The following is a 27,500-nucleotide window of genomic DNA, read 5'->3' on the forward strand; positions in this document are numbered from 1 at the left end:
TTAACATAATATGATGACGGATAAAGCAAAGTCATTCTTGTGATGTCACACGCATAGTTGCATTACAAAGTCGCTCATTTGACCTCTAGGTCATCGTATAATGTAGCTGAAATAACAGAAATAATAGCTTTTGCCCTTACTTTTTATGGTTTGCAGGATAAAGATAATAACTAGTTGATGACATCGGATATCTGCTTTATCCTGTTCAGGCCCAATGAGAAATTCCCATTCCTACCTTCACAGGATAAAGCAGCTATCCGACGTCATTAACTAGTTTTTATTAGTTATTCCGTGATACCAGATTTAAAATCATAGGGGTCAAAACCAAAAATGTATGCTTGAACATGCAATTATCAAATGGATATTAGAACAAACTCATTTAATCATACGCGGAAAAAATATAGTACACATTATGCAAAGACGTACCAATAAATATAAAGTTGAAAATATTAATTTGTTTACATACATTTAAAACAATGATAAAACGTGAAATATGGCAAACAGAATTTTTAAAAACATGAGTTATGACGTCAATCGTTGTCATATCGGAAACGCAGTGGAATTTGTTTCCCCGTCCGAAAGTTGACGCTGCAAACCTGGTGGTAGATAGCATCGACTGCTGGTAGGTCAACAACAAATGCAATACGTCCATGAATTGTTTCAGCCCACTTGTCATTACCAGTTCGTTCATCGCATGCTTTGACAATAGATCTTTGGAAATCCCAAGTTCTTATCATGAAGACTTCTTCATCTGTACTGTCATGAGTTATTCGCACCCCACAAAGAAAACAGTGGTCCGAAAATGTGAATTCAGGCTCGTGAGAGCGAAGAGTTCTGGTCGCTGGTATATCATCTTGAAGTTTTCTTTTCAATGCAGACTGAATAGTTTTCTTATTGCAATAATTCAAACGACAACTAACATGCAATGTTTGTCCTGATTGAACATGTATAGACGTGTTACCTCGAGCTTCACTAGCCTGGTTTACACCAGCAGCTCCTTTATCACCGATTTTCACTGTCTCTGTACCATTTTCAAGTTCTTCCCTGCATAAAACACATCTCAAATGAACATCATCCATGAAGGAAGAGAAAGTTTGACGTAATAATTGGATTTAAAGAAAGTTATTTGCCTTATTTTCAAATGCAAGTACATTGCAGTTTGACATGACAAATACGTCATAATGACGTCATAAATCACACATGACGTTTACAAAGCGCTAGAAATAGATAAAAGTGCAATTTTAAGGCCAAATCAGCTTGTTCATCGATGATTTTATCAAATGTGCTAAAACCAAACCACACTATTTATTGTGAAATTGATGACCCGATGACGCAAAATGACGAAACATGCGTCATTACGTCATAGATACGTCATGGTGTCTTTTTAAAATGTTAACTTGGTTCTTAGGTATAATATTTCTATCTACTGATATGCATATTTGTGGTCTAAACCCAGCCGTTAATAAGTTACAAGACATCAAATTTCATTTTGGCGGCCATATTGGATTTATGCAAATTAGCCCACTTCCAGATGTCCGATTTTGTCCTATTTTGGATATAATATTCAGTGAGGTGATACCTACAATATAAAATTTTAAAAAACCTTCTGTTGCAATTTGTCCGCGGTCAAACCATAAATTTACTGGACTATATATGTAGAAATCGTTTAGCACCAGGGTGCGAGACAGATTTATCCAGCACCGTGCAAAAGCTGGCTGATTCATTCGAGTAGGCAAGAAATAGCTCCGTCTACTACCTCATCTATATACATACCTCCCTATGCTATCTACCAACCTACTACCCATCTAGTAAATACCTACCTAGAATATACATACGTATCTATCTACTTACGTACATATCAAATTAGATACCTACATATTAGCTATCTACCTGACTGCTATAGATATACAAAACTACCTACATGTCTTCCTAACTTCCTACATACACACGCACACACACACACACGCACGCGCGTGTACACGAACACACGAACACACATATACTCACAACACATACACGCTCGCGCGCGCGCACACACACACACACACACATACACATACATACACACGCACACACACAACATACACACACAACGCACACACACGCATACACACACACACACACACACACACACACACACACTCAAACTTAATTGTCTGACTAATCACCCGTTTGTCTATCGGTCTAATAATCAATATATAATTTCTGTCTGATAATCGATATATAATGTCTGTCTAATGATCGATATATAATTTCTGTCTGATAATCAAAATATAATATTTGTCTGATAATCGATATATAATTTCTGTCTGATAATCTATGTATAATTTTTGTTTGATAATCGATATACAATTTACTTCTACAGCTGTCTAAATGGTCCAACATGAAAATAAATATGTGGTGACGACAACAACAGGTACAACAACAACAACAACAACAAAGAGTAAACCGAAAACAACCTCACTATGAAGATAGTCAAATAAAACTCATAATATACAACACTTGAACTGGGGGTTTTCTGTCTTGTGTTTCTTGTTTCATTATTATTATTATTATTATTATTATTATTATGTTTTGACAGTGATTCATGAGTGCATGTCATCACAACTATATTTATTCCAATGAGCTCTGTCCAATGCTAGTTTTGATTTAGTAAACTTGTCTTTGAGTGGCAGTCCTCTTTGTGGTGGTGCAAGAAGGATGTATTGTACAGTAAAAGATCTACTCGGAAGTGGCTGTCATATAGATGAGGCACTAGATAGATATCCATGTGTATGTGTGTGTGTGTGTGTGTGTGTGTGTGTGTGTATGGAGGGATTCTTTTTAAAATTATTTTTATTTTTATTTGTTATATGCCTTATTTTAGCAAATATTATTATCGGTATTCATTCATATGCAGGGGAAACTTAATAGTACATTCATTCATTTTCATTTCAACTTATTTTCGTGCTTATATCCAATTAAAGTTCAAGCACGCTGTATTGGGCATACACCTCAGTTATCTGGACTGTCCAGGACAGTCGGTTAGTTATTAGTGAGAGAGAAGAGGGTGTAGTGGTCTTACGTCTACGCATCGAGTTGTTAAAACTTGTTCTGGGTGCGAACACTGTACCTATCAGCCGATCACTTAACCAAGACACCACCGAGGTGCGAATACTGTACCTAGCAGCCGATCACTTAACCAAGACACCACCGAGGTGCGAACACTGTACCTAGCAGCCGATCACTTAACCAAGACACCACCGAGGCCGGTTAATAGTACACATTTATATCTCTTTTTTAAAAGGGATACAGATATCCTCACTTCCGGAAGTCTGAAGATAGTACATTGGCCTCTCGAGATGAAAATCAAATTAATACGCAGCTACCATCTTCTGACGCTTAGATGCGTTAACGGCCTGGGCCCCGTTCCACGAAGCGATCTTAGCACTAAGATCACCTTAGTGCATAAGGTAGCTATGCACTTAAGGTGATCTTAGGGCTAAGATCGCTTTGTAGAACGAGGCCCTGGGATCTTTAATTTCAGTGATTTTAACTTATTTTCGTGCTTCTATCCAATTAAGGTTCAAGCACGCTGTTCTGAGTACACACCTCAGCTATCTGGGCTGTCTGTCCAGGACAGTGGGTAGGTAGTTGTTAGTTTGTAGTGGTTAGTGAGAGAGAAGAGGGTGTAGTTGCCTTACACCTACCCATTGGGCCCTTAACATCTCGCTCTGGGTTGGAGCCGGTACCGGACTGCGAACCCTGTACCTATCAGCCTGTAGTCCGATGGCTTAACCACTGCCCCACCGAGGCTGGTCGCATCTTTAACAAACACTTTTCAACAGACATCAGAAAAATCAGAAAAATCCATTATATTAATACATTAAACACTTCCACTCTAAAAATAAATATATATATATATATATTACATTAATACATTAAACAATGAACTCTTCCACCCTAATGAGAAATAAATCCATTAGATTACTACATTAAACACTTTCACTCTAAAAATAAATAAATTTCTCTCATCCCTATGTATGTAGGATAGAGCTGCCCCATGAAAGAAACCTATGTAAGAAATTTCTATCTCTCATGGGATATCACGCGCGCGTAGTGACTTGTTTAAAAGGCGACAACTCTTAAATAACGCGAGACGTCTGCTGTCAGCTGTTCGTAAACAAACAAAAATAACGCCGCCTCTGTTTTGATCGCCATTTGCTAAAAAAAATTATGGCACAAATATTATTGGGGGCGGGGTCGAATTTGCAAAGACTCGAGACGCATTAAAAGCAAAACAAAAGGACTTGAAAAGTCAGGGGAAAGGTTCCAAACCAAAACGTGCCGAACCCCTTCTTGATTGTGAAATAAACCAGCTGTACGAATTCAGACAACTTGGGAAACATAACCCAAAATCAGTGTTAAACACTGTAGTATAACAATACTCTGCATTTCGGAATGCGCGGCGGTTCCATGGAACACAGGGCCATGTGTTGGGGGGATGTCGTTTTGAAGCATGATGTTGACAGACACCTAGATTATCTAGAGTACCATGAGCGAGCCACAAAAACAAGAAGCGGTGAAGACATCAAAAACACGAGAGTGTGTCCCCCAAGAATGTAAGCTACCCCTGAAAACACTGATCGGTGCCCTGTACAGTTGTTTATGTTTTACCAAGCAACACGCCCAGGCGATTATTGTAACAGTGATGACCCATGTTATCTTGCCGCTGTGACAAATGATAAAAACACCGCGATACAAGATAAATGGTTTTTGAGGGGACCTGTTGGAAAAAACAAACTGGACAACATAATGAAAGATATGGCCAAAGCAGCTTACTTACCCACGAAGCGTCTGACGAACACAAGTGTTAGTAAAACGTTAGTACAAAAAAATGACGGACAATAACGTCCCAGATAACCTACAAATATATGTAACTGGGCACAAAAACGCACAGTCACTGAACAACTATCGAACACTGAATGACAATCATAAATTTTCCATTTCCAATATTCGGTCACAAAGTGCACCATCCACCTCATGTTCTGCGACTATCACTACCGAACAGGGAAATAAAGCCATGTGGCCACAGGAACAACAGTTACAAATTTTGCGCGCACAGTCGGACCATGTCGATCCTCAGCTTGCACTTCCCACAGCAATCAAAAGTAATTCTAGCAGCAAATATGAATCCATCTTCGCTGGTTCTTATATGAACAACTGTTCCATCACTGTAAACATCAACACAAATCAACCATCTGTTAAACGACGGCGTGTTATTTATGATACAGACAGCGAGTGACCTAGAAAAATTGACATCGCATGGCCTACATTGAATGGCCCGGATTGATTATAATTACAAAACTAATAACTGTTAATTTTTTTAATTGGTATTATGTTCTTCTTCATAATGTTGTTATTGTTTATTCAGGTGACCCCCCATAAAAAAGCAACCAAAAACACAAAACATATTCGTAAAATTATTTATTAATGTAGGCCTACGTTAAGAGAACTATTTTTTAAAAGCGTATATACACTGGATAGCCATAGTCGTGAAACTATGGATGGACAATTTACATTCCATGGACGCTAGATATTTATCTCTTGAAAACAAAATTACTGAAGCATTGTACATGTTGTGGTTATGCGCAAACGTAGTTTGCCTTTTTCATGTATAGAGAATTAAAAAAACAACGTTTTTTATGTTAATATAATGTAAAAATAAAGAAAACATTATTTAAAAAAAATGGCTTCCATCTTCAATTTTAAATGCGTTTTTACTGGGTTTCGTCTTAAGGGAATGAGAGAAAAAGACTCTTTCATATTGTTTGGGGATGGATAGAGAAATCCCACCCTCGGGGTCACTAAATCAGGTAAAAACCCTCGGCAAGCCTCGGGTTTTCACCTGATTTAGTGCCCCTCGGGTGGGATTTCCCTATCCACCCCCAAACAATATGAAAGAGTCTTATAATATTACATTAATACATTAAAGTTACAGTCTCTGGTTACCATATTATAACATCATGTACAAATATGAAATACAAGCTCAAATGCACTTTTAAAAAAACTCGTGTGTGTTCGCTATGAACGGAGATCGTCAAAAGTATACGCTTGATTCGTCGCCTGTGCCGCCATAGCTCGGCAAAGCACAAACGACAGCCTGTTGTCAGTTTCAGTTAACACGTGCGTTTGCCTATTTCAAATTGTAGGGTTCGTCTCAAAAAATTAAAAGAGAAATCTTCCGCTGTACGAAGAACGTTCGGTTGAGGATACGATACTAGAGTCTTTCGTTAAAACCGGTTTGATCTTGACAACGTATTATCGACAATCGTACCTTCCTATTTCAGAATTAATATTTTATAAAGTGTTAGTAGAACTTTCAAAGTTTAGTTTGTATACTAGTAACACATTAATCATGTATATATTTTTTAAATAAAATATACTAAAGTAGACAATGAACGTTTTCACTTCTTAATTTTACGTGTTAAAATCGACAAATTCAAATAAATATTCTTTCGTTTGGAAAGGGTAAAGTTGGGGAGGGGGGGGGTGTGTGTGTGTGTGTGTTTAACGACATCAACGTAGAGCATATTGATTTAATAATAATCCGACGCCATACAACCGTAAATAAAATGTGTTGAGTGCGTCGTTAAATAAAACATATCCTATCCTTCCTTCCATCTGCTGTTGGATGTCTAACATTTGGTAATTTTGACATATAATCTTAGAGAGGAATCGGGTACATGTGCGGGTGGGGGGGGGGGGGGTATTGGAGGTCGAAACCCTTACTTGCCCAAGCTTAAAAAAAATTTGAAATGTATTTTCTGGGGGACCATGGCCCCATATAAACTTCGCTCAACACAGTCTATAACCCTAACCCCGCTAAAATCCCTGCACACGCGCCTTGGAAACCCGCTACATTTTTTTTTTTAGCAAGGGATCGTTTATATGTACCATCCCACAGACAGGATATCACATACCATGGTTATATACCCGCCGATAAGGATCGATCTTAGACTGACCGCGCATTTCCAAAAAACACCTTTTTAGGTCTAAGTAATGAATAAAAATAGCATATAGTCTTGAAAAATGTTACGTAAATCGAACACAGTATCCTATTCCTCTACCCCTATGGCGTTACGTAATTAGTAACACCCTCTTACATGTAACGCGTATACCAACAGCTGGCCACTGTAAAAATTTCAAGGCAAATCCCCCATCCACCGACTACTGGAAAGGCGTTGTACCATACCTCTATGGATATAAATATGTTTTGGAGATATGAGACGACCCCTCAATCAAGACAGTTAAATTTGTTTAAAAATTACGAAATCTCACGTGATCTCTTGTTGGGGAATTCCACACTTGTGATAAGCCAATGAAAACCGAGATCGGTAGGAGCCCGTCAAAAGTGTCCCACTTTCGAAATACTGGCTTTGTTTTTGACCTGGATAAGCCAGCGTAGTGAAACCAATGCGGAGTGCGGCGTCATATATGCACCAAACGTAATTGGATTTTCTGTTCTATATGCTTAAATAATAAAAACATTCCGGATACTGCCGCTTTAAACAATGAACTCTTCCACACTAAAAAAAAAGTAAATCCTTTATATTAATACATTAAACACTTCCACTCTAAAAATAAATAAATATATTACATTTATACATTAAACAATGAAGTCTTCCACAAAGAAATTAATACATTAAACAATGAACTCGTCCACACTAAAAATAAATAAATATATTATATTAAACATCGAACTTTTCCACACCAAAGAGAAATAAATCAAGAGAGGAAACTCATTACATCTTTCCATTTGTAGCTAGGGATCTTTCATATGCACGTTTTCACGGGCACGACAGCACATACCACATCCTTTGATATAGCAGTGGTGGGGAACTGGTTGGGATGGGGAAAACATTATTACAACGACCTCTACAGACGTATGTGCAGTGGGGTTAGGTGTTGAGTTTTCTCCTTTTTTCTCAATATATTTTTCGCTGTAGCGTGATTCGACCCCCCCCCCCCCCCTAAAAACGTCACTCGCCACAGTACAGGCCCTCCCTGCACGATTTCATTCACAGGAGTCCGCACCACTTCAAGAAACGGAGAGTGGGCGGGTCAACTGTCCTCACCCCAGTGCTGAAACACATCCAAATATTCGAGCAAACACAGAGGAGACGTTGGGACAAAATGAGCTGGCCTGAAAACGTTTCAAAATGTATTTCCATCATTCTACTCGCAATGTTAGTTGTAATTTGAGTACAAAGGCTAAGTGATTCATTTGGAACCCTTAGCAGTTTGACTGCAATGAGTAAACGTTTGTTCCAGATTTGGGCATTTTTATTTAATTCTGGTCATAAGCGTACGAGACGGGCGGGGGTGGGGGGTGCGAGGGGGGGGGGTGCGGGTAAATATTTGTATGTGTTCAAAACTTTATTAAACGAACACCTCGTTTTGAGTAAAATAGTCTAATGGTTTGATTGCACATGTACTTCTTTGTTTCTTTTCTAGTTTCTTTCAAAATCCTGTTGTACATAATACCCTGTTTTCCTCCGTTCGGTTGTTATTAAAATACATTTGTATATAAAAATGTATATATATATATATATATATATATATACATTACTATTATATTATAATTAAGTAATGTTCGCCATTATAGTGTGTGTGTATATAGGAGAGGGCCTAGAAAGTGGGCAAACTTGTGCCCAATCCTTTTGTTCTTTATGTAATAAAATATTCTGGGTTTTTATTTTGTTTTTTTAAACTGTTATATGGCGTTGGACGTATGGTTAAGGACCACACGGATAATGAGAGAGGGAAATCTCTGCCGGCACACAATCGGTTACTCTTTCCGATTAGCAGTAATGGATCGTTTATAAGCATTATCCCACAGACAGGACAGTACATATCACTGTGAAACACTAGCTGGAACGAGAAATAGACAAATCATCACCGGATCCATCAAACCCAAAACCATTATTACTACCGCTACTACCACCATCATCACTACCACCATCTTTACCGGTGTTACATATAATTTGCACACCCTTGGATTTGACCTCTTCAGTCAACATTATACGTAGAACAAGCACTCCCCAGTGCATATTATACATGTAATATACGTTCCGCCAGTCTATTATTATATGTATAATATGCACTCTCTCTGAATAATATGCACTCCCTCACTCTTCAGTATACGTAGGCTATAATTTTTAAACATTATGCTTTTACATAATTATATTTTTGGATTGTTTGTGATGTTTGTATGGCCAGTGTACTTTATAATAAATCTCAGTGGCGAATCTAAACGAGGGTGTTGGGTATATCAATCAGTGGCGGGTTTAGGGAGGTCAAACCTTTCCTGGATCCGATCTTGCAGATTTGCAGAATAAACGTAATAACTTATCATGTGTGGTGATCGGATGGATTCCAGAACCTCTCAACACATCCCTTACTTCCATTACTTCCGATTCATATGGCAGGAATTATGTGAAGATAACGTTGCAATGTTTGGTCTTAAACAGGTTTATATTTTATAACCAAAAAATCACATATATTGTTTCTTTATGGCACATGTATGCTATGAAATAGTGTTCTATTTTATATGGGGTAGATCCATAGGTATTTGATATTGAGGGACTTGATGGTTTTTTAGGGCAAATATCGAATGACTTAGGAAAGATCCTTTTGAGACTTTGTATTTTGGGCGTCTATTACGTACTTTATTAAATATCACAATCCCAGTTTATTCGGGCATATTCCTTCAGACCCACCCCACCCAATATATCACAAGCATCATGCCTACATTCTTTGTTCATATCAGGTATCACATTACACATATAACCTACGTCTATTATTATACATAATTATACATGTAATATACACCCCACATTGATTACGATACATATAATCTCCATTCCCCATTCATTATTATACATGTAGATATAATCTATACTCCCCATTCATTATAATACATATAATATACACTTCACATTTATTATTATACATGTAGATATAATCTATACTCTCCATTCATTATAATACATATAATATACACTCCACATTTATTATTATACATGTAGATATAATCTATACTCTCCATTCATTATAGTACATATAATATACACTCCACATTCATTATTACACATGTAATCTAGACAACGCATTCATTATTATACATGTAATCTAGACAACACATTCGTTATTATACATGTAATCTAGACAACGCATTCGTTATTATACATGTAATCTAGACAACGCATTCGTTATTATACATGTAATCTAGACAACGCATTCATTATTATACATGTAATCTAGACAACACATTCAGATTTTTTATGCATAGTAATGTATGTGGAGTGTAGGTTATATATACTGAACAAAAAAAGAAACTTCCGATTTGTACATATAGTATTTGTTGTGTTAAAGAATTCATTGTGTAATTAAATTATATAGGTAGTATTAGCCTTGAGCTGTATTATTTGGATTCATGAATTTTATCGATTATTTTTGCACTGCTAATCGTCGACAACGTGAAATTCAATTTGCACGTGCATGCATGGTTCGACATGTCCCGTGTAGTATTCTGTCGATTTGTTTTACTTGTCTTACTGACATTGTTGTCAAGTGAACGAAAACGCTTCAAAATTTGTAAAACAATTAACGTTTTTTACATTGTAGCATTTTTAGTATGCCAAGAATACCCAATAATTTACGCGAACGGGCGATTGGCATGCTTGATGCTGGCATGTCGACAGAAGACGTTGCAAGGCATGTTGGGATTTCTAGTCGAGCGATACGAAATCTTCGCGTAAGATTTCGAACGACAGGAAGCACCAACGACTTGCTACGTCGTGGACGTCCGCGTGTTACAACGCGTGGTAAAGACCGCTATATCATGAACACGCATATGCGCAATCGATTCCAAACTGCCACTGATACTGCTGCTAACACACCTGGGCTTCATAATAACCGAATCAGTGGGATAACTGTTCGTAATCGTTTGCGTGAGAACGGTTTACATGCACGACGTCCTTACGTCGGATGCGTTTTAACGCAACGTCATCGTCTAAATCGTCTTAATCGGGCACGTGTACACACTCGTTGGATACGGCGACGCTGGAATACCGTTCTTTTTTCGGATGAATCCAGATTTTCTTTACAACGTGGTGATGGCAGGTGCGCGTCTACCGTAGGAGAAATGAACGCTATGCTGACTGTTGTATTCTTGAACGAGATTGTTTCGGGGGTGGGGGTTCTGTCATGGTCTGGGCAGCCGTTGCCCATGGTTATCGTTCACCACTAGTCGTCATTGATGGCAATTTAAATGCTCAACATTACCGCGATGGCATTCTCGCTCATCACGTCATTCCTCTGTTCCATAACAACGCCAACATCTCGATTTTTCAGCATGATAATGCCACCTCTCATACAGCTAGACACTGTAAATTTTCTTAGGACAAATAACATTGATTTCATTGATGACTGGCCCGCTAAAAGTCCTGATCTCAACCCCATCGAGCATGTCTGGGACAGTCTGGACAGACGATTGAGGCGTCGTCCCAACCCACCCGCTAACGTCAACGAACTTCGTCAAGCGCTCATTCAGGAATGGAACAATATTCCACAGGCAGAAATCAATACTTTAGTCAATTCTATGCGCCTGCGATGCACTGCAGTGGTCAATTCAAGAGGTGGTCATACCCGTTATTAAGTGGGGTTTTTTTTTTTTAACCCCTACCACACTTGGTTAAAATTTCTCCCAGTTTCTGTTAACCCTATGGCCATGATTTTTGCACCAAACGATGCATCATGGAACACTCTTTAAACGCATATATAACAATTATTCCCCCGGTTTATTTTCATCAAGTTATGTTCAAGCAAAGTTAGCGGAAGTTTCTTATTTTGTTCAGTATATATAATCCTAATTGTGGAATGCAGAATACATGTATATTAGTGAATGCAGAGTGTAGGTTGTATGTATAATAAAGAAAAGTGAACACATCATGTGCATAATAAAAAATGTGGAGTGTACATTATGCGTATAATAATGAATTTGGAGAACATACATGTATTATAATAATGAATAGTAATGAATGTAGAGTGTAAATTATATGTTTCATAATGAATGTGGATTTTATTCAATGAACAACACTTAAAGTTCTTTTAATATAAGAGACAATGAATGTATTCAGTATTAAATATAGTAGTGGGTAAAACATGTTATGTGTAATAATAACTAGGGGAGTGTAAATAATTCAAGGGTAGTGTGTATTACACGTATAATAATAACTAGGGGAGTGCAAATAATTCAAGGGTAGTGTGTATTACACGTATAATAGTAACTGGGGGAGTGCAAATTATATGTATTACTTCCACCGTCATCACCGCTACTGTCACCATCCCTACTACCACCACCATCAGCGCTACTGTCGCTGTCCTTACCACTACTGTCACCACCATCAGCGCTACTGTCACTGTCATTACCACTACTGTCACCACCATCAGCGCTACTGTCGCTGTCATTACCACTACTGTCACCACCATCAGCGCTACTGTCGCTGTCATTACCACTACTGTCACCACCATCAGCGCTACTGTCACTGTCATTACCACTACTACCACCACCATCAGCGCTACTGTCACTGTCATTACCACTACTGTCGCTGTCATTACCACTACTGTCACCACCATCAGCGCTACTGTCACTGTCATTACCACTACTGTCACCACCATCAGCGCTACTGTCGCTGTCATTACCACTACTGTCACCACCATCAGCGCTACTGTCGCTGTCATTACCACTACTGTCACCACCATCAGCGCTACTGTCACTGTCATTACCACTACTACCACCACCATCAGCGCTACTGTCACTGTCATTACCACTACTGCCACCACATCAGCGCTACTGTCACTGTCATTACCACTACTGTCACCATCATCAGCGCTACTGTCACTGTCATTGCCACTACTGTCACCACCATCAACGCTACTGTCACTGTCATTACCACTACTGTCACCACCATCAGCGCTACTGTCACTGTCATTACCACTACTGCCACCACCATCAGCGCTACTGTCACTGTCATTACCACTACTGCCAGCATCATCAGCGCTACTGTCTCTGTCATTACCACTACTGCCAGCACCATCAGCGCTACTGTCTCTGTCATTACCACTACTGCCAGCACCATCAGCGCTACTGTCTCTGTCATTACCACTACTGCCACCACCATCAGCGCTACTGTCCCTGTCATTACCACTACTACCACCATCATCAGCGCTACTGTCGCTGTCATTACCACTACTGTCACCACCATCAGCGCTACTGTCGCTGTCATTACCACTACTGTCACCACCATCAGCGCTACTGTCACTGTCATTACCACTACTGCCACCACCATCAGCGCTACTGTCACTGTCATTACCACTACTGCCACCACCATCAGCGCTACTGTCACTGTCATTACCACTACTGTCACCACCATCATCAGCGCTACTGTCACCGTCATTACCACTACTGCCACCACCATCATCAGCGCTACTGTCGCCGTCATTACCACTACTACCACCACCATCAGCGCTACTGTCACTGTCATTACCACTACTGTCGCTGTCATTACCACTACTGTCACCACCATCAGCGCTACTGTCGCTGTCATTACCACTACTGTCACCACCATCAGCGCTACTGTCACTGTCATTACCACTACTACCACCACCATCAGCGCTACTGTCACTGTCATTACCACTACTACCACCACCATCAGCGCTACTGTCACTGTCATTACCACTACTGTCACCACCATCAGCGCTACTGTCACTGTCATTACCACTACTGTCACCACCATCAGCGCTACTGTCGCTGTCATTACCACTACTACCACCACCATCAGCGCTACTGTCACTGTCATTACCACTACTGCCAGCATCATCAGCGCTACTGTCTCTGTCATTACCACTACTGCCAGCACCATCAGCGCTACTGTCTCTGTCATTACCACTACTACCACCACCATCAGCGCTACTGTCACTGTCATTACCACTACTGTCACCACCATCAGCGCTACTGTCACTGTCATTACCACTACTACCACCACTATCAGCGCTACTGTCACCACCCTTAGCCCGTAGTGCATGACACGTATACCATCCTTTAAGAAATAGTTTATCTAGATTAACGTCACCGCCGCACGAAATGACGTGAAGGACGTGGGACTAAGGCCATGTGTTTGACAAACATCTCACTGTATATAGTTGAGTGCATAGAATAGTTACACACTGCAACCTGTTCTTCACATACAGATCAACATGAATACCCTGTGCGTTTTCCTCGTTTGCCTGTTTGCTGGTAAGCTATTTACATTTCTAAACTCACCTAGGTGTATGACACTAATAGAGAATACTACAAGAGCAGACGTTGAATACCATTTATATACAACGAGGTGGGTTTTTTTTTTTAAAGGCGTATCTAACGATCGAAAGCGAGCTGGATACGTTTATAAACAACGAGTGGTAATATAATCAACGCTATCTAATGGACACGAATGTAGGATTCTATTTCTTATATGCACCCTTAAAAACAACTAAAACGTATTATTTACGGCACTCGCGCTGCAGTTAACTTAAGGGTCAAATTAGTGGGGTCATATATGGCTTCCCCGTGACAATTCATTAGAGACCAGACTTTGAGAGTGAATTTCAACTCTTTTGGATCTTTAGAAAAAATTAACCCCCATGTACCTCGCCAAAGTTCCGACTAACTCCACCAGGGGCCCAAATCCATGATGGCCGCCGGCGGTCATACTGGAAATTGCAAGTCGCCTATCTCATTTAATATGTGAGTTGGAATAAAAATAATAAGGTGTCTATTCCCATTACACAGAGGGTGCCTATTCTTCTGGTGGGGTTATTTTTGCAATTTTAGGTAATTTGGACATTCAAATCCAAGATGGCCGTTGTCCGTATTATTGATAATTAAAAGACAGCTTGAAATATTTGTCTATTTGCGTAAAGAGGAGGATGTATAATATTTAGGTGAGATCATTTTGTGCAATTTTAAGTCATCGTGATCTTCAAATCCAAGATGGTCGTCGTTCACGGTATTTAAAATATTAAACAGACAAGTAAATATTTTGTAAATATCTATTTAATGATAGTCTACCTAATTTAGCATTTACTTGTTTTGGCTTTCACTGATGTACAAGGTGGTGTTTACTCTTGAAATTAAAAGAAAGATATTAGTAAACAGGTGATTTGTGCACTTTATTGGAACAGACTATAACACATTTTGGTCAGCGTGTGTCAAGTTCATTGCCGTTACAAATATGTGAGGGACCCTTCTGATAACAGTGTACCCCTATTCCTCTCCAAAACAAAATATCTGTAGACATTTATAACTAACTTTTGAGCAAAACTGCCAAGGACCATTTTGAGTTTGTGATTATACCGGTATTAAAGGTGCTATCTCAAAGTTGCATAATGACAGCTGTTTTGATTAAATTTTGCTTTAACATTCAAAGACTACACCTTTAACTATATGCCCATAAATTATTATAGGAAATAATTTATCTACTAGTAGAAAATACATTTCTATTGGAGAATGTTTATCACAAACAGATGCTCACATATAGCTTGTAATATAGCACCTTTAAGTGGTTGCAAGATTGTGTAAATTTCTAATGTACTTGTATTGAATTTATATTCACTAAATATGCTGGTCATAATTAATAATTTATGCTGCAATATTATTCAAAATAATCGGTTAACTTGCAGTTTTAAATTAAGTTCATTTAAGGGTAAATGAAATTGACATATGTATGTCATCAAAATGTGTTATAGTCTGTTCCAATAAAGATCACAAATCTCCTGTTTACAGACATCTTTCTTTTAATTTCAAGAGTAAACACCACCTTGTACATCAATGAGAGCCCAAACAAGTAAATGCTAGATTAGGTAGAGTATCATTAAATAGGTATTTACAAAATAATTACTTGTCAGCTTAATATGAAAGAAATAATTGACGAAAATCATTTTTAATCTTGTGACGGTACATGCTTTTAATTTCTTTTCGCCTGTGGCGTTATTAATTGTTTTAGAAGGCCGTGTGCAGTTCCAAATGCACTTAGCCCAGATGGGCAAATTGTTACGTAATGCCTTCGCGCGATTGGGCATTCTAATACACACCCAGCCCAGGTGCGGAGCCATGTGGCGAGTAGTTACGTAATACCTCTGCGAGTGCGGTTTTTACAACCGTGATTTGGCGACGATGGCGACAGCCAGACTGACGATCAGAGAGAAATATACCGACTATGGCAGAGGTGGAATTTCAGATGATACGTGAGGTACCGCCTTGTACCCCCAGGCGATTTTCTGATTTATAATAAATAGCTAGGGTTTAGAGATATCTGGGAGAAGCAAAAAGGAGAACGAAATAGGAAGGCGTCCAGGGGGAACGTTAGTCCGTTTGGACTTTGGTAAATATCATTTCTGCTCTGTTGTATAACCTTGATGTGATTGATGTGACTTTTAAATATTTGAATACTGTATTATACCAATATTATTTAGACAGTGTCTTCGGTCATCTGACGAAGTAAATCGTAGTCTTACTGGTCTATATTTATACGAGTATTTGGTAATATAAAGCTTAGCCAGTCATCCTAGAAGACCTAGGTAAACTGTAGGTTATTGTCTTTATTGTGATAGGTACCAGTATTAATTCTGTGTTACAAGGTTACTGAATGAGTAGTTAGGGTTAATTAAAAATTAACCAGTTAGGAATAGTGTTGTAATTCCTTTATTAATTAAGTTCCCCTAGAAGCGTTTCTCAATTATCACACGTGTGGGTGTTGTGTCACGGTGAAGTGATTACAATATTGTGTAAACTAGACACCTAGAGATTAACTAATTAAGTGATCAGTTCTGGGTTGTTATTATTTGTTGTTGTAAATTAATTACTGCGGCAGTACTTTTGTCAGCGTAGGTTAATACAGATTCCAAAGTGTATTGTGTTTTTGTTGTGTTTTCTAGTGAACTAAACGTGCTATATTACATATACTTTATATAAGATCGTATCTCTGATCTTACCTAGAGACGAGCCATACTCGGGTAAATACCGTCTGTTACAGAGAGATCTAATAGATATACAGTTAGGAGAGATATTTTGATAATCGTGTTTTATTCAGTTACGGGTATTATAGAATCCCCGTGACAAATCTATTTGCGACTCTACTTTAATAGGGTTAGAATAATAAACGAGGTATATATTTACACCAAACGGGGAATTCGTTATCCTTTTTGAGTGGTTATTTTGCAATTTGAGGTCATTTTGACATGTAAATCTAATATGGAGGGCGTGGCAGCTATATTGAAACATTAAATTGCACAATGTATTTCAAAATAATTTTGTGTACGCTGGAACTGCAAATTAAATGAACAAACGTTCGTATGATGTATGGTTGGTCATAACTGAGACCTAGTCTATGTATGATTGGCCATAATTGAGATTAAGTCTGTTTCAGAAAACTGAATTTAATTCCTTATAACTATAATCGAACACATCAGATTCTGATGATGTGCTGTTAACGTCTGTGTTACCATCTACGTACTGAATGTTCCACAATTAGGGTTCACGAGACTACGGGGCAAATGCTGTAAACCGCACAGCATTTTCCATTGAACATGCTCCAGTCAAAATCACAAAAACGGTTGTGTGACAAAGGAATGGCAGAATTGAAAGAAGGTGAGGTAACTGGCAGTGTTATCCAAGAGAGTCGCATGTCACAAAACAATCATTTTCTAATGTTCTTATTTTTATTGGATGTCTGTCTAAACTCTGTAGTCTGCCCATGTTCCTATCATGAAGCAGGTTAATTACGTAATATTCTGTTCTCTTGCAGTGTGTGCCTGCCTGTCTGTCTGTCTGTCTGTCAGTTTCTAGTATGTTCATGATTTTACGATGAAGTACACTTCTGTTGTTGTTTTCTTGCAGTGTGTGCCTGTGTGTCTGTCTGTCTGTATGTCTGTTTCTTGTCTGTTCATGATTCTATGATGAAACAGGTTAATTAAGTACAGTTCTGTTGTTTTCTTGCAGTGACCGTCGTGCTGGGCGCGGACGAGTGTAAACGCGACAACGACTGTCCACAGGGAGAGTGTTGCGACTACGCCGTGTGTCACTCAACACACTGTTAGTACCTCACACGAACATACACGTGCACACACGTACACACACGTACACACACGAACATACACGTGCAGGGAGAGTGTTGCGACTACGCCGTGTGTCACTCGACACACTGTTAGTACCTCACACGAACATATACGTGCAGGGAGAGTGCTGCGACTACGCCGTGTGTCACTCGACACACTGTTAGTACCTCACACGAACATACACGTGCACACACACGAACATACGCGTGCAGGGAGAGTGTTGCGACTACGCCGTGTGTCACTCGACACACTGTTAGTACCTCACACGAACATACACGTACACACACGTACACACACGAACATACACGTGCAGGGAGAGTGCTGCGACTACGCTGTCACTCAACACACTGTTAGTACCTCACACGAACATACACGTACACACACGTACACACACGTACAGGGAGAGTGTTGCGACTACGCCGTGTGTCACTCAACACACTGTTAGTACCTCACACGAACATACACGTACACACACGTACACACACGTACAGGGAGAGTGTTGCGACTACGCCGTGTGTCACTCAACACACTGTTAGTACCTCACACGAACATACACGTACACACACGTACACACAGGAACATACACATACATACACGTACACACACGAACATACACGTGCAGGGAGAGTGCTGCGACTACGCCGTGTGTCACTCAACACACTATTAGTACCTCACACGAACATGCACGTACACACACGTACACACACGAACATACACGTACACACACGAACACACACGTGCAGGGAGAGTGCTGCGACTACGCCGTGTGTCACTCAACACTGTTAGTACCTCACACGAACATACACGTACACACACGTACACACACGAACATACACGTACACACACGTACACACACGAACATACACGTGTAGGGAGAGTGCTGCGACTACGCTGTGTGTCACTCAACACACTGTTAGTACCTCACACGAACATACACGTGCAGGGAGAGTGTTGCGACTACGCCGTGTATCACTCAACACACTGTTAGTACCTCACACGAACATACACGTACACACACGTACACACACGTATACATACGTACACACATAGTGTTGTATGCCATATAGCTTCGTGTTTTTTACGAATGTCTCGGTGGCCGAGCAGGTATCGTGGTGGGATGGGAACTGCTGGAGATTCTGGGGTTATACTGAGCTCTCATTAACGGCATAAGAGACACTTTGTGAGGCAGAAACAAGATCTTATTCCCTGTGCAAGTTCTTTAATATGTATGTATATACTATTCAAATCCGACACACATATAGTATATAAATATACTGAAATCATATTTTAATTGATATAATAAATAAATAAATACATACATTTTTTAAATCAATAAATAAATAAAATTAAACTAAACTAAACTAAACTAAACTAAACTAAACTAAACTAAAAACAACACACACGTTTAGTGGAGGTGTGTAAGTGATGGCTGTATTAATTTGTGTTTGTAATTCAGGCGGCACTCCTCAGCGTTGTCATGGCGACTTCCAGTGTCACGACACTCACTGCTGCCACAACGGACACTGCGTCGATCGAATCCACGGTCACTGCATCCGTAAGTACATGCGTTTCCTAGCAACGGCGTTGACACGTAATGACATTATTATCTTCATGGAATGAATGAATGAATGTTTAACGATACCCCAGCACGAAAAATACATCGGCTATTGGGTGTCAAACTATGGTAACGCAAACAAATAAATAAGATTTTAATAAAAACAGTGTAAAGGACTGTGCAAAAATACAAATATCACAGATAGATACTAACTTTTATTCAAAATTTCAATTGTATCTCGAAGAAAACAAGGGGATTTGTGCTGTATTGGCCATTCTCAAAGAGAATGTTATACCCCTGCATCACGGTGAGGTTACAGCACGCGCAGGGGGATCTTCAGGGTGTATGCCACCAAATCATATGTGGCTAAAAGTATTTCGTGAATGAACGAATGAATTAATAAATGAATCAATCAATCAATGATTCATTAATGAATGAATTAGTGAGTGAGTGAAAGAAAGAAAGAAGTGTTTTATTTAACGACGCACTCAACACATTTTATTTACGGTTATATGGCGTCAGACATATGGTTAAGGACCACACAGATTTTTTTTAGAGGAAACCCGCTGTCGCCACATAGGCTACTCTTTTACGACAGGCAGCAAGGGATCTTTTATTTGCGCTTCCCACAGGCAGGATAGCACAAACCATGGCCTTTGTTGAACCAGTTATGGATCACTGGTCGGTGCAAGTGGTTTACACCTACCCATTGAGCCTTGCGGAGCATTCACTCAGGGTTTGGAGTCGGTATCTGGATTAAAAATTCCATGCCTCGACTGGGATCCGAACCCAGTACCTACCAGCCTGTAGACCGATGGCCTGCCACGACGCCACCGAGGCCGGTAGTGAGTGAGTGAGTCAGTCAGTCAGTGAGTCAGTCAGTCAATCAATCAGTCAGTTAATTAGTTACGTAGTTATGTAGTTAGTTAGTTATGTAGTTAGTTAGTTAGTTAGTTAGTTAGTTAGTTAGTTAGTTAGTTAGTAAATGTTTAATAAAAGAAAATGGATCGATGATGGATGGATAGATGGTGGATGGATGGACAAAACAAGGCATGAATGAATGAACAAATTAACAAACGAATACTTGACGAAAAACAAAAATGTTGTATGGGTGGGGATAGTTTACTAATAATATTCATTCTTGGCTAAGATCTTATTTGTATTTTAAGAGATTTCAATTTTCGTTTAATAAAATAACTGTCTAAGAACAGTCCATAGTGGGTGGAGACACAGTCTCTAGTGGGTGGAGACACAGTCCATAGTGGTTAGAGACACAGTCTCTAGTGGGGAGAGACACAGTCTCTAGTGGGTGGAGACACAGTTTCTAGTGGGTGGAGACACAGTCCATAGTGGGTGGAGACACAGTCTTTAGTGGGTGGAGACAAAGTCTCTAGTGGGGAGAGACACAGTCTCTAGTGGGTGGAGACACAGTCTCTAGTGGGTGGAAACACAGTCTCTAGTGGGGAGAGACACAGTCTCTAGTGGGTGGAGACACAATCCATAGTGGGTGGAGACACAGTCTCTAGTGGGTGGAGACACAGTCCATAGTGGTTAGAGACACAGTCTCTAGTGGGTGGAGACACAGTCTCTAGTGGGTGAAGACACAGTATCTAGTGGGTGGAGAAACAGTCTCTAGTGGGTGGAGACACAGTCCATAGTGGTTAGAGACACAGTCTCTAGTGGGTGGAGACACAATCCATATTGGGTGGAGACACAGTCTCTACTGGGTGGAGACACAGTCTCTAGTGGGTGGAGACACAGTCTCTAGTGGGTGGAGACACAGTCTCTAGTGGGGAGAGACACAGTCTCTAGTGGGTGGAGACACAGTCTCTAGTGGGGAGAGGGCACAAGCCATATTTATTCAATCTTTATTTATATCTATAGAGTAGGAACACAAAACCCTTACATGTTTGTCCTCAAGTGAGCACATAGGACTCTTCACCCACCCTCCTGTTCCAACGGGCATCAATAATATTCGTTCCTGGCTAAGTTTGAATATTTTAAGAATTTGTTTTCTTTTTGTTTCCATTTAATAAAATAACTGTCAAACAATATTTGTTCTTGGGTAATAAATACTGTTTCTGTTTTCTTTCAGATTTCGGACCATGTAAGTATTTGCAATAAGAAACCCACACCTCAAAACACCCCAAATAAAACGATCAACAAACAAACAAACAAAACAAACATTTTAGACGACTAAGCTTTGATATGAGGAAAGATGTACAGTTCACGGATGGATCCAAGATTTACGTCAAGAGCTGGTGAAGTATAATTATCTTGTATACAATACACTGAAGCAACGTAACCGAGCAATGTAACCGAGTTAGTTGTAACCGAGTTAGTTGTAACGGAGCAATGTAACCGAGTTAGTTGTAACCGAGTTAATTGTAACCGAGTTAGCTGTCTCAACTTGGAATAGAGTTTGAAGCGCATTGATATAATAGCACGTCAGTTGTTTCACTTACACTACTCTTCCTTCCAGTCTACTCAAAGTTTGAACATTTCATTTCATTTCAGCTTATTTACGTGCTTATATCCAATTAAGGTTCAAGCACGCTGTCCTGTGCACACACCTCAGCTGTCTGTTCAGGGGCCTAATTCACAAAGGTCTCTTAGGCTCTGCTAGACAATAAAGCATCCTATTTGCAAGTCTTTTAGCATTGCAATGCGATATCGCAAAGTGTGTTAGTTGTTAATTGTTAATTGTTAGTGGTTAATGAGAGAAAAAGAGGGTGTAGTGGCCTTACACCTACCCATTGAGTCGTTTAAATTCGCTCTGGGTGGGAGCCGGTACCGGGCTGCGAACCCTGTACCTACCAGCCTTATGTCCGATGGCTTAACGACGATGCCACCGAGGCCGGTACAGCACGTTAGTTGTCTGCCTTTAATTACTCTCCATGTCAGTGAAAACCGCAAATAATATAAACCACATTAGTTGTTTCCCTTACGTCTATTTCAAACATTCCCAGTCTGGAGCTCGTCGCGGTAAGACGTGTTTGTGCACACTGCACGTGATTTCGCGGCTTGACTTCTTCACTTTTATTGTTTTTGTCAGCGAAGTGAAGTTTTCTACTGGGATGTATGCGGCATTGGAACTGATTGAACGCTGGAACGCTTCTCGTTTCGACAGTCTGCACCACCAGGTTGGATTCTTTTTTAGCGAGATTCCTTGCCTCCACGTCATTTCTCCGTCTGACTATGTTGACTTGTTTTTTTCGTGACTCGTATGACGGCCATTCTGCAGAACGCCACGGTTGTTCGCGTTTAGTCTCTACATGTTCGAGCCTGTCCTAGCAGCACTGGAAGATTGACTGCCCCACTCTAAGAAGAAATAGGAAGCGGGGTCGGCCCCTACTGTTCTTTTCTAGACTTTACTTTGTTTTATTGTGATACCATCTCGTATCCTCCGAAGTCGGGCCCGTCCGCACCACTATACCAACCCATGACGACTGGACTATACCCTAGTCTGATTCTCTCTCTCTCGTTCAGACGGATCCGACTTCTCAAGATCTGTATTTCAGCACAGCACTACACCTTCAACGTCTATTGACTGTTAATCTAGAGGTTTTCTTGACGGGATGCAACCCATCTCGTCCCTACAAGCTGTGCACCCTAACGGCCTTAACGAGGCCACTCACGTGGACATATAGATCGGACTTTAAACTTTTAGACCTTCGTTCAAAAGTTTATGTCGAAATTACTTCTTTTTAAAAAATATTATTAAATAGTCCGATCCTCTCTTCTTTCTCTTATTTATTTTTCTAAAATGCTCCAAATTATATAAATATTCGACCGAGCAGTCAATTCTTTTTATTTTTGGCTTGTAACGTTTTTCTTTTTTTTAAATTCTATTAACTTTTTTAATAATTGCTATTTTCAAAAATTGTGCCCATTTTGAACTCTACCCCCCCCCCCCCCCTCCTCCCCATCCCGAGTCAGGCCACCGATCTTATCTAATTTCTTTTTGACCACCCGATCTAATCTAGCGACCAAATTTAATGAGTAGAATTTCTTTATTAATTATATTAGAGATGCGCATCAAAATTTTAAAGGCCCACTATTTAATATTTGGATGTAAATTTAAAAATTGTCCGCTTAATTATTTTTTTCTGTCCCGGGACAAGCCCCTGGCTATCCAGAGACAGGACCCAGGACGGACATGCTCGAAACTCTAGTGGTATATGAGCATGTAAAAATTATTCGCACTCGCACTCTATTCCAAATGTAAACTGTTTGAACCGCAAGAATATAAATCACGTGAGTTGTTTCCTTTTTAATCATTCTCCATTGCAGTCGGAATTCTGAAGAAGCGAGCTGACCATTGCAGCCACGACGATGACTGCCCCAACGGAGAATGCTGTGATTTCGGACAATGTCATCATTCTCATTGTGAGTAGAAACTAAAATAGCAAGAATCTTAGCCAGGTGGCGCCACAGACGTACGGGCTCTCATTTTTTGTAGGGGGAGGGGGCAGGCGTATTCATTTTAGCATAAATGCCTAACAGTGGCATAGGGTTGCAAACAGGTCAGGTCAGGTCAGGAGTGTTTAACGTGCACATTCAGAACAAGCTGTTGTAGCGTACGCCTGTCATAGGCACATGTGCCGGCCTCGGCTGACTCCTCTGTCCAGGACAGGAGGTTGCACTACGCATTTTTATCGTTTTAGCCCGAATTTGAGAATTTGCTCCAGCACTGGTCCAGTTCCCTCGTCTCCACCCCAAACCTTCCCTGCTCGTACGCTTATGAATGAAGCAGTAGGTAATGGCACAGACTTCTGTCTGTCTGTCTGTCTCTTTTCGGTCGGCTTAGCTGTGAGACAGCGATTCTCCATCCCCCCTCTCTCTCTCTCTCTCTCTCTCTCTCTCTCTCTCTCTCTCTCTCTCTCTCTCTCTCTCTCTCTCTCTCTCTCGAGAAAATGTAGCGGGTTTCGTCTGATAGCTATTTGTCACAATTACTAAATGTTTGACATCCATTAGCCGATGATTAATTAATTAATTAATGTGCTCTAGTGGTATCGTTAAACTTTAACTTTGTTTTTTTCTTCAGGTGGATCTTTCCAGGGCTGCACCTCAAGCCGTCAGTGTCACGACACTCACTGCTGTCATAACGGACAGTGTGTTCACCGATCTCACGGCTTCTGTTAGGTAAACTAAACAAACCTTATACAGAGAGTCTCTGGTTCAAATCCACTCAGTGTCACGACACTCACTGCTGTCATAACGGACAGTGTGTTCACCGATCTCACGGCTTCTGTTAGGTAAACTAAACAAACCGTATAGAGAGAGTCTCTGGTTCAAATCCCCTCAGTGTCACGACACTCACTGCTGTCATAACGGACAGTGTGTTCACTGATCTCACGGGCACTGTTAGGTAAACTAAACAAACCTTATACAGAGAGTCTCTAGTTCAAATCCCCTCAGTGTCACGACACTCACTGCTGTCATAACGGACAGTGTGTTCACCGATCTCACGGGCACTGTTAGGTAAACTAAACAAACCTTATACAGAGAGTCTCTGGTTCAAATCCCCTCAGTGTCACGACACTCACTGCTGTCATAACGGACAGTGTGTTCACCGATCTCACGGGCACTGTTAGGTAAACTAAACAAACCGTATAGAGAGAGTCTCTGGTTCAAATCCCCTCAGTGTCACGACACTCACTGCAGTCATAACGGACAGTGTGTTCACCGATCTCACGGGCACTGTTAGGTAAATTAAACAAACCTTATACAGAGAGTCTCTGGTTCAAATCCCCTCAGTGTCACGACACTCACTGCTGTCATAACGGACAGTGTTCACCGATCTCACGGGCACTGTTAAGTAAACTAAACAAACCGTATAGAGAGAGTCTCTGGTTCAAATCCCCTCAGTGTCACGACACTCACTGCTGTCATAACGGACAGTGTGTTCACCGATCTCACGGGCACTGTTAGGTAAACTAAACAAACCTTATACAGAGAGTCTCTGGTTCAAATCCCCTCAGTGTCACGACACTCACTGCTGTCATAACGGACAGTGTTCACCGATCTCACGGGCACTGTTAGGTAAACTAAACAAACCGTATAGAGAGAGTCTCTGGTTCAAATCCCCTCAGTGTCACGACACTCACTGCTGTCATAACGGACAGTGTGTTCACCGATCCCACGGCTTCTGTTAGGTAAACTAAAAAACCTTATACAGAGAGTCTCTGGTTCAAATCCCCTCAGTGTCACGACATTCACTGCTGTCATAACGGACAGTGTGTTCATTGATCTCACGGCTTCTGTTAGGTAAACTAAACAAACCGTATATAGAGAGTCTCTGGTTCAAATCCCCTCAGTGTCACGACACTCACTGCTGTCATAACGGACAGTGTGTTCACCGATCCCACGGCTTCTGTTAGGTAAACTAAAAAACCTTATACAGAGAGTCTCTGGTTCAAATCCCCTCAGTGTCACGACATTCACTGCTGTCATAACGGACAGTGTGTTCATTGATCTCACGGCTTCTGTTAGGTAAACTAAACAAACCGTATATAGAGAGTCTCTGGTTCAAATCCCCTCAGTGTCACGACACTCACTGCTGTCATAACGGACAGTGTGTTCACCGATCTCACGGCTTCTGTTAGGTAAACTGAAAGTTGATTTTGTTTGGATTGGTTGGGGGGGGGGGGGGTAGTTTTGGGGGTTGGTTTTGTTTTGTTTTGTTTTGGGGATTGTGTGTGTGTGCGTACGTGCGTGGGTGTGTGTGTCCGTGCGTGCATGCGTTTTGGGGTTTTTGGGGGGGGTTGGGGTAGGGGTACTTATTTATTTATTTGTATCTTTATTTTTATTTAGTTACACACATGGTTATAATTTTGTTATCGAGCTTTATGCGCGGTTCGTCTAAGATCGATCCCCACCCCGGTGGCCCATTGGGCTATTTCTCACTCCAGCCGGTGCACCACGACTGGTATATCAAAGGTCGTGGTATGTTGTATCCTGTCTATGGGATGTTGCATATAAAAGATGTCTTGCTACTAATGGAATAATATAGCGGGTTTCCTCTTTGTGCTTGTATCAAAATTACGATATATTTGACATCCAGTAGCCAATGGTTAATAAATCAGTGTGCTCTAGTGGTGTTGTTAAACAAAACAAACTTTGTTATCGCTGCAAATCAGCTCTTTTCTCATTGTAACAATGAGGTACCATAGTAACGTTCTATCAGTCCTGGTAACGTGATGTCTGTCCTGGTAACGTGATGTCTGTCCTGGTAACGTGCTGTCTGCCCTGGCACCATGCAGTGTGTCCTGGTACCATGTTGTCTGCCCTGGTAACGTGCTGTCTGCCCTGGTAACGTATTGTCTGCCCTGGTAACGTGATGTCTGCCCTGGTAACGTGCTGTCTGCCCTGGTAACGTGCTGTCTGCCCTGGTAACGTGCTAGCTGCCCTGGTAACATGCTGTCTGCCCAAATAACGTGCTGTATGCCCAAGTAACGTGCTGTATGCCCTGGTAATGTGAGGTCTGTCCTGGTAACATGCTGTCTGCCTTGATAACCTGCTGTCTGTCCCAGGCTCTCGTAGAGGGGCGGAATTTAGCTCAGTCAGTAGAATGCTCACCTGGGGTGCTTTTGGTCCCAACCAGTGCTCCACGACTGGTATATCTAAGGCCGTGGTTTGTGCTTTCCTGTCTTTGAGAAAGTGGATATACGATACGAGACGAGTGACTGGTACGATAATAACCACTAGAATAACCGATTGCTTAGCAACCAATGAAATTATAATG

The 27,500-nt window shown here is 40.6% G+C and overlaps 3 protein-coding genes across 3 annotated transcripts in view; 2 read left to right on the top strand and 1 right to left on the bottom strand.

Moving 5' to 3' along the window:
- The window catches only part of LOC121386699 (multiple epidermal growth factor-like domains protein 6), a 16,981-nt gene extending 14,474 nt beyond the window's left edge, over nt 1-2,507 (top strand). The window contains exon 10 of the mRNA XM_041517694.1: nt 2,366-2,507. Within this exon, the coding sequence (XP_041373628.1) occupies nt 2,366-2,373 (8 nt within the window). The 3' untranslated portion in view covers nt 2,374-2,507. The remainder of the gene's footprint in view (nt 1-2,365) is intronic.
- Nucleotides 2,508-7,601: 5,094 nt separating this feature from the next.
- Nucleotides 7,602-14,303, bottom strand: LOC121385882 (serine-aspartate repeat-containing protein F-like). The gene is made up of 3 exons (XM_041516673.1): nt 14,294-14,303; nt 12,874-14,162; nt 7,602-7,616 (listed from the first exon to the last, which is right to left on the bottom strand). The coding sequence occupies exons 1-3, from the start codon at nt 14,301-14,303 to the stop codon at nt 7,602-7,604; spliced, it is 1,314 nt and encodes a 437-aa protein (XP_041372607.1).
- LOC121386818 (latent-transforming growth factor beta-binding protein 1-like) overlaps nt 14,212-27,500 on the top strand; it is a 13,884-nt gene continuing 595 nt past the window's right edge. Inside the window, exons 1-6 of the mRNA XM_041517831.1 lie at nt 14,212-14,341; nt 18,083-18,175; nt 19,655-19,753; nt 21,849-21,860; nt 24,047-24,142; nt 24,801-24,898. Of these exons, the coding sequence (XP_041373765.1) occupies nt 14,302-14,341; nt 18,083-18,175; nt 19,655-19,753; nt 21,849-21,860; nt 24,047-24,142; nt 24,801-24,898 (438 nt within the window). The 5' untranslated portion in view covers nt 14,212-14,301. The remainder of the gene's footprint in view (nt 14,342-18,082; nt 18,176-19,654; nt 19,754-21,848; nt 21,861-24,046; nt 24,143-24,800; nt 24,899-27,500) is intronic.

The sequence above is a fragment of the Gigantopelta aegis genome, chromosome 12 (genome assembly GCF_016097555.1).
Source record: "Gigantopelta aegis isolate Gae_Host chromosome 12, Gae_host_genome, whole genome shotgun sequence".
NCBI lineage: Eukaryota > Metazoa > Mollusca > Gastropoda > Neomphalida > Peltospiridae > Gigantopelta > Gigantopelta aegis.